The 8,972-nt window shown below is 29.3% G+C and overlaps 1 protein-coding gene across 1 annotated transcript; it reads right to left on the minus strand.

Moving 5' to 3' along the window:
* Positions 1 to 34: 34 nt before the first annotated feature.
* On the minus strand, positions 35 to 8,530 carry LOC119684428. Its single transcript, XM_038098469.1, has 13 exons — positions 8,418 to 8,530; positions 7,426 to 8,314; positions 7,225 to 7,331; positions 6,324 to 6,406; positions 4,147 to 4,265; positions 3,943 to 4,087; positions 3,696 to 3,885; positions 3,414 to 3,550; positions 3,272 to 3,349; positions 3,036 to 3,175; positions 2,899 to 2,974; positions 1,855 to 2,007; positions 35 to 1,504 (listed from the first exon to the last, which is right to left on the minus strand). The coding sequence occupies exons 1-13, from the start codon at positions 8,476 to 8,478 to the stop codon at positions 35 to 37; spliced, it is 3,648 nt and encodes a 1,215-aa protein (XP_037954397.1). The 5' UTR covers positions 8,479 to 8,530.
* Positions 8,531 to 8,972: the final 442 nt, after the last annotated feature.

Raw genomic sequence — 8,972 nt, forward strand, 5'->3', positions numbered from 1 at the left:
TCTATTTAAAAAAATTTAAAGGTATTTTCAAAACTCACCCATCTTCAATACCCAATGCCAAAAAGTCGTCATTCTCTTCTGTAGAAGTTTGACGACCAGACCAGAGTATAACACCATTGTATGAATGGGTTTTTATACGCAAATTCAAATCAATGTGATAGCTAATAACCTGACTCATGGTTTCTGCATCATTGTAGTGAAAGTAGCTATCCTCTCCAGCAAAGCAGGCTCCAAAATTCTTGCGCACACCAATATGACTCTCGTGGTCTGCGGACAAATCTAGTTTCTTTAGTAAACTCCAATCAGTGTGCGTTTGTGGTGGTGGTGTACGTTGCGTTTTCTCTTCTACGATTTCCTTAGCAACAGGCTCCAGGAGATCATCGTGTTTAGTATCATCATCATCTGCTTGCCTTACGCTATCATAATCATATTCACTAATTACCAATTTGGGAGCTTTTGCATGTTGTGCAGGTTTATTTGCCATTATACGTTGCATATCCTGCGTCAATTGTTTGCGGTGATATGATTCTGTGTCGTCGTTATCATCGAATATGGTTTCATCCACAATGAATGGCTCGGATTCAGTTTCACTTGGTTCAACATTTGAATCATAATTATTATCATTGGTATGATCATCATCGTTATCAGTGTCATCATAGTTGCTGTTATTGTTGCTGTAATAGTCTGAAGGATGGTCATCATCCATGTCCGTTGTTTCAAAATCGGAATTATCGTCAAATGTTAGAATATCACTTTCGGGATTTGTTTGAAAACTTTCGTAATGTGTTGGTAACTTGCTTAATTTGAAAGGAATTGTGTAATGCTTCTGGTAGGGGTCATCCTTGATGCCATAATAACCGTCTTGGCTTTTATCGTTTTGTTGTTGGTGTTTTATTGATTGATGGTCTCTTTTGTTGGTGTTTTTGTTTTCGTTTCGTTGTTGTAATTTTGCATTGTTGCGTTGTCCTTGTTCATTGTGCTCGTACTTCTTGTGCATGCCGTGCACATCACGGAATATAATATCATCCTCGATGTCTTCGAAGTCCACTCTGTGGTGTATTGATGTTGTTGGAGTTGGAGTTGATGCAGTTGTGGTAGTCGTGGTGGTTGTCGTAGTATCAGCTTTAGTTGTGGTGGTTGTTGCTAAAGTTGTTTTACCAATTTTGTGCAAATATCTTGCGTGTTCTTTGTTGTTGTGTATCTTTGTTTGCTTGGCGTATGATTTCTTAGTTTTTGTGTTCTGTCCGTTTACAAAATGCTTTGTCTCGAGTGATTTGCTTTTATTCTTAGCCTTATTCAATTGTAATTCCTCAAGCGGCACTTCAGCTGCTTTATTGCATTGTGCGTTGAAGGCATTGCAACGGCACTCGTAGTTCTCCATTTGAGGGATGCATTCAGCGAAGGGTCCACATGGACGTGCAACACAAGCATGCGGACAATTGCCAATGTTTGTGCCACCCAAAGCTTCGGAAATGATTGATAAAGAGTGTTCATTTATGTCAATCTGGAATTAAAGAATTTTAATTATTCATTTTATGATACGATAATCAGATAAGAAAAGTATATTTATATTAATTTTTAACTCAAGTTGTAATAATAGCTGATTATGGTTGTTCAGATAAAAAATAATTGCTTATTTGAAAAAAAACATAAATAGTTTAGTATTATTAATCAGGAAATAATTTGAATAACATTAATATTATTTGTTAATAAATATGGTAATATAATAATATGAGTTAAAAATACAATAAATTCAACAATTTCTAAGACATTCATATGTAATGTAAGTATTTTCCATTAGTAATATATGTATGTGATAAATTTATTTAATCGCAAAATTTTTTAAATGTATACCTTTTGTATGCACCCAATGAAAAACGGTTTATATTTCAAATCCAAAGGTAACTTGTCAACGTGATTAACACCTCCCACAAACAGGTTTTCAGACAGAGATAGATGCCAAAATCCGTTTGAAGATATAGTCATTACTTCAGGTGTTTGATCAACCTAATTGAATAAATTTAATATTATTATATATGTTATATATCATAATATTAAATAAATTATATTTGAAATGCTATTGAATTATAAATAAATTATATTTTAAATGCTGTTGAATTATTTTACACACAAAATGTTAAATCAAATTAAAAAAAAGATACAACAAAAATTAAATAAAATAAAATCAAAATCACAAAAGAAACAAAAAAGAATAAAAATGTATAATATATTAAAACAAAAAATTATGTGAAATCATATGAAATAAGAAAACTACTGTATATGACCGTCAATGAAATTTACACATAATTAGTAATATAATAATAATTTAAAAAATTAAAAAAAATAAACTAAGAAAAATTAAATAATTAATTTAAATTAATTTAATTAATAATAAAACAATTTTTTTTGTTATAATTTCACTGCAGTTCGATAAAAACCTCTTTACAGTAAATAATAGTTTATATTAAGAATTTAATTACTTTTTTTTTAATTCCAAAGTACAAAATGATGATTCATTAAAAAATTTAGGCGAAAAATAATATAACTATTATTTAAATATATTATAACAAAATAAAAAATCACTAAATAGTTATAATTTATTATAATGAATGTAATAATAGTAAGCATAACATTATATACATCATATAAAATATTGTTTATTATATTGTATATAAAATAAAATAATAAAATAAAATACTATTAAACAAATGTTACTAAAAAATAAACACATATTAAAAAGAAACAAAAATTTGTACAAATTTAGTCATTAAAATTAAAAATATATAATTAAATTTTAAATTTAAATTAAATTAATATAAAAACAATATATATATTTTTAAAGATAACTTTAGATAACATTTTTTAAGATAAGATAACAAGATTTTTGAGATAACATACTTTAAGCACAGCCAAACGAGCAGTTCTGGAAATTTTAATCGTATGCCATTGACCAGTAGATATTTGATATTCACTCCTGTTACATAGTACATAATTTTATATATAGTTTATGAATTATTATTCACAAATACACCAACCTAACAACAGCCGGGCCACTACCCAAATCAAATGTAAATTCCACGAAACCATCATTTAAAGACAATGCAATAAAGTCACCATGCTTCTTAGGTCCTGAATATAAAATCAAACCATCTGGTTGTTCTGGTTTAAGAATTACCTGCGTTCATACATAAAGATAAACATATTTAAAGGTTTTAATTTTTAACAATGCTTATTATAAATAGTTCTATTGTTAGCTAAATTTTAAGCTTACCTTCAGCTCTAACCAGATAAGTGCTTTGTCACCAAGTGGTGCATATCGCAAATACGAAGAACCGTTAAATGCTGGTACCTATTGATTAATATAGAGGCAATTATAAATATTATATAAAACAATGGTATATGTTGATATTTACTTGTAAGTCCATACGTATCTCACATAAATCCCCTACATAACCAATGGGGCATAAACAAACTGCACCTTGATCCGATGGCAAACATTTGCCCCCATGTTGACATGGATAAGTATAGCATTTATCTGATATGCAATCATCTGTGACAAAAAAAAACAATTTTTTTTAAAATATTTTTGATTTAAGTTTATATTATATTTCAAATAAAATAAATTAATTATACATTTTGATATTAACTAAAATTAATATAACTCCATGTAATTAAAGCAATAGTGATGAACCTACCAATATCAAATCCTTTTACCACGTCACCCAGCGGATGCTCATCAAACTTATATTCATGTTCATTAGCCACAAATCTGCGTATGCAACCCATAAAACCACTAAATACTGGCAATCGTTTGGATAAGCCAGTTATGTTTCCAGTACCACCCAAGAAAACAGGTTCTCGGAATGTTATACGAGAGAAAAGACCCTATAAAGTGTAATATTAATTAATTATGTTCGTTTTATTCTCTCAAAAGTAACAAACATTAGAGCGTCCTTGTACTTTAGTGCCATGATTTAAAACCAACCAAGCATCCCAACGATGACGATAAATTATAACTGAATTCCATTCATTTAATAAAATGGTTTCACGTGAACGTACACTACCAACTCCAGAACCACAATCGAACCTAATAGTGTAGATGCGTTAGAAAATACTTAAAAAAGATATATTTATAATAATTTTTACCAAAATTCCACAAATCCTTTATTAAGTAGCAGTGCCATGAAATCACCGGTTAAATCGTCTCTTTCACCACTTAATAAAATGATACCATCAAATGATTCAGGACGAAATTCAATCCTTATCTAAAAATGAAAGAAAAATAATAAACTTTTTATTGTAAAAATTTAATTTATTCACTTCTTATATCTTTTATAAATTTTTTAATTTATAATAAATATATTGAGTATTATTATAAAGCGAAGAATTAAACATTTAAAATCATTGGTTCTTGTGATTCTTTGATTCGAAAAATCTATGGTTTCATTGTGAAAAAAATTTATGGATTAATTTTCAGTGAAAAGGTGTCCTTAATTCTTAATACCTTGGATTGACAATTTTCATTTAGGTCATAAGATTTGTATTTCTCAAAAAAGTCAATAACTAATATTTAAATAAAATTATTCTCACAGTTTCCAAGACATTCCTTTAGTACATTTATCATGTTTACTATATGCATCGAATAGCCCAATAAATAATACTCCCGCAAGAATATGGAATATTGCGTCCATTTGCTGCTAGTGTTCTTAAGGAACACGTTCTTACTTTATGTACTATTTTATTTGTTTGTTATAGATTTGTGTACTTTTCCTTAAGCTCTTGTCCTAGTATCAATCTTTTATGCTTCTCTCATTGTTCTACTACACAATCGTGCATTTTTCATACACATACCTTCTGATCAAAAAGAACGAGAGGCCTATTTTTGAATTTGCGCGCTTATCCAATCGGTAAATTTTTTTTATTTTCTCAAAACCCGTTCCTCGCAATTGCAATTTGAATCGGAGGAAGAAGAAAAACTCACACGGAGCCATATCTGGAGAGTACAGTACTTAGTTGATGATTGGATAAAATCAACATTATACGATTGGATAAGCACAGGAATTGAAAAACTTAAAATTCTCGTTTTGATCACAGGGTATACCTATTTTTATTTTTGTTGAAGACAATTCAAGTTTTTTTTGAAATATGATTGGATTGGAAATGATCATATTATTGAAACTGCCAAGACTAAATTTTAGCAAAACAATAGAGTACGATATATGTTTATTAACCAAAAAATATTATTATATCTAAATAAAACGAAGTGGTTTGAAACTCTATCACTTGGCAATAGTTGACGTGGAGATGATCAGAATATAGAGGCTATTATTGTTAATATTTCATAAAGTTATGGTATATTCGCCAATAATTTGTTGACTGATTTTCAGGTCACCTATTATCGTCCATCCTTTTCCATCGCCATCGCGTTAGTTCGAGCACACCGTCAACAGAGCCTAGATATGATTAAGCAAGACACCAATTATTTCTACTACTGGAACATCGAAGCAATTTAACATTATTCATCGCTAAAAAAAATTGAGTCTAACAACGCATTAGGCCATCGTTTTTTTTTTGTCATAATATATCAGACTATTGCTTATTTTCGCGAACCATCATAAACATATATATATTAGATAGGCCTCGCATCTTACCAAGGTGGAAGGAGTGATATTCCAATGGGGCGTTGATTGCCGCTTATATTAATACGTGTGTTGAGAGCACCGTGGTTTTAAGTCTCCACGACATAGAAAGCCACGTAAAACAACAATGGACTTTTTTTGTCGCTTAGTATTATTCTTAGAAATTTAAATATGAGGATTAAATTATTATATTAATTATTGCTATATCATAAGTACACATTTTAATTAGCTTAACCTTATTTAATTCGTTTCAGAAACAACTTCATTTGTGTGTTTTGTTAAAATAACTTGATGGACACCCAAGTTATATATTTTTCGAAATACTTTCTGTGTTTTAACATTCATTTAACTGAAAACGTTTTTGGAATATCCATCAATTATATTCGTAGATTTCCTTTATCGAATGAAAATTAAAGTAACAATCTTGGACAACATAATTCTTCCTTTCAATAATATTTGATTGACCTTTTTACAGTTCCTTCCGCTACTACTAATGTACACATATATATGGAAAAGATTGAAGTTTGAAGTTTATGTCTATGAGTTTATTTATTGATCACTTCTGTTATTATTTTAATACGAGTATTTCATATTGAAATTAATATGAAGTTATATATCTCAATACCTCATATATAATATATTTCGTACTAATAAAAATTAAAAATTAATAAAATTAATACAAACCTGTACGTGTTTATATGCACCACGTAATGCTGGAAAAGCCAACCATGATTTTTTCGAAAACTTCGGTACACGTATCTTCGATTCTATAAAACAGATTATATTTGATACATAATATAATATATGATAATAAATAAAGAATATTGAAATTTTTTTTAAGGTCAACAAATTAATACTTTTAAAAGGAAAATAATTTTAAATATATTAATTTTACTGAGTTTTTCAAAAATGACAACGGAGACTCAAAACTTCAAAACTTTAATAATTATTATAAATGTTTGAAATACCTAATCAAATTAGTTTGTTGTGGAATTAATATATAATTTTTATCACAAAAATTAAAAATATTTTTTAAAATTATATAATGAATATAAGTTCATGAAAACCATTTAAAACTAATACATCCCAAGAACTAGTGGAAAAGATAACAGCAAAATCAGAGAACTCGTTAATGATGGAATAATATGTGATTCAAGTCCTCACAGCCAAGAATTTAGACCAGGAAAGGAGAAGCAGAAAATGGTGAAAAGGTGGAGATCTGGTGACAGATCAACAGAGCATGGCTTGCAACGCCAATATAAAAGGAATGGTCCGAGAGTAATACAAAAGCTGTTCCGGGAGGAAATAAGTCTCTCTGAAGAGAGAATGCTTTAGACTGTATACTACATATTAATATCTTAGAAAGTCGGGCACACGATTTCGATAACCGGCGGAAAAAACTAAATAAAAAGTCATTTATAACAAAGAACAAATTTTAAATACTTTTTAATGGAATGTTATATTATTATAAATAAAATCTTTATTATATAAAGGATAAATTTCTTAAAATTTGTTTATATTTTTATTTAATTCAACAATAAGATGAAATATATCAAAAAAAAAAACATTTAACAATCACTCTTACCTTCTGCACAATTCGAACCCGTCTTGCCAAAAGGACACAAGCACCTCATCTTTTCTTCAGTATTATCACAAATGCCATCTAAACCACAATCTAAATTGCAGTTATCACTGATTTAAATAAAAAAATTTATATATTTTTTTTTATTTATAAATAGCTTTTAATTTAATTTAAAATTTCAATTTAAATATGAAAAGTCTTTACCTATTAACCCACGCAGTGCTTTCATTATACATATTTGATATGTTTGATTTTTCTGATATTTTATTATATTGACCAACAATAGCTTCATTGACTGGACCACCTGCGGTTGCCGTTTTATCCTTATTGGTATAAATGATTTTTTTATTGCTTTTATTATTAGTAATCTTTGATATTATATGTTGCTGTGAATCGGTGTTGCTTAACAACTGATTCTGATATGTTTGTTGACTGATTGGTCTTAAGTTTAATTGATTATTATTGACATCGTCATATATTGACATATCCTGCTTGCTATAGTAATCATCGTCGATGTTGACACCATTCATTATAGCATCCGAATTGATGAATTCAGGTTTTGTAATTGCTGCGCTTGTTGTTGCTGCTCTGTGAATAGGTTCCTGCTGTTGTTGGTGCTTGACATTTATCTTTTTCAGCTTCTTATCGAGAAGAAATTTAATAGGTTTTGAAGTTGTTATCACAACTCGTTTCTCTTCATTTTTCGCATTGCTTGCTTCGATTGAAGTTGGCATTTCCTTCATTTTAAACTCAGGTACTTCTTGGCTATTGCTATTGTATTCTTGCTGCTGTTCACTGTTGAAATTAATACTTTCGGATGATATGTAATAATCATTGGAATTGACCTTTTGTTGCTGTGCAAACCGTTCGAGTTCATCATCGCTATAAAACGTTGCATCCTCCTCATCAGAAGCAGACGCAAAGGATGTGCCTGATGCTAGTTGCGATGAAGATGAATAGGAATATGCTGATGTAAGTTGATTATCACGTTCATTATCGTTAGCTAATTTAGCACTGAACGACGCGCCCTTCTGATAAAGCACATCTTCGTCTGATTTTGAGTGCCCATCAGATGTCGATGTTGAATTTATAACTAAAATTTTTGTACAAAAAAAATTATTTAAATGAAAACTACTATAGTTTTTTTTTCATTTGTTTTAAAAATATGAAGAAATGCAAGCAAAAATTGCTTTTACCTTGACAGCTATATCCGTTTTTATTAAGTTCATATCCTTCGATACAATCGCATTCATACATGCCATCATGAATTTCATAGCATAGCTGCTCGCAAGGACTTGTGTGACCACAGTGGCCTGTAATAGCAAAATTAAACAAATTATGGCTCGCTATTGCATTGTGATTAGGACTTCGATTAACTTAATAGTTGGCTTATGGTTGTTTACCCTCGCAATATAAATATCATGAAAGCATGTATGCATACATGTAATATTTCATTTTACATCAAATTAAGGAGTGGTTGGGTTTTTTTTTCTTAATTTATTCACTTTTTTTTATGTTATTATCTAAATGACTTGAGTCACGCATTTGAGTTTTTTATATTGGAAAAGACCTTGTAATTTTTACATAAAAGCTTTTTATATACTTCAGATTTACTCAAGTACATATCCTCGTATTCTCGTATCCTACTTGTGATTGGGATAGTAGCTCATTAATAATTCCAAAAGGAGATTTCGTAAAAGGAGGAAGTTATCAAAATAAATGAATAAATTAAAAACACATTTTTTCAAATG

This window comes from Teleopsis dalmanni, chromosome 2, assembly GCF_002237135.1.
Source record: "Teleopsis dalmanni isolate 2A chromosome 2, ASM223713v2, whole genome shotgun sequence".
NCBI classification, from domain to species: Eukaryota; Metazoa; Arthropoda; class Insecta; order Diptera; family Diopsidae; genus Teleopsis; species Teleopsis dalmanni.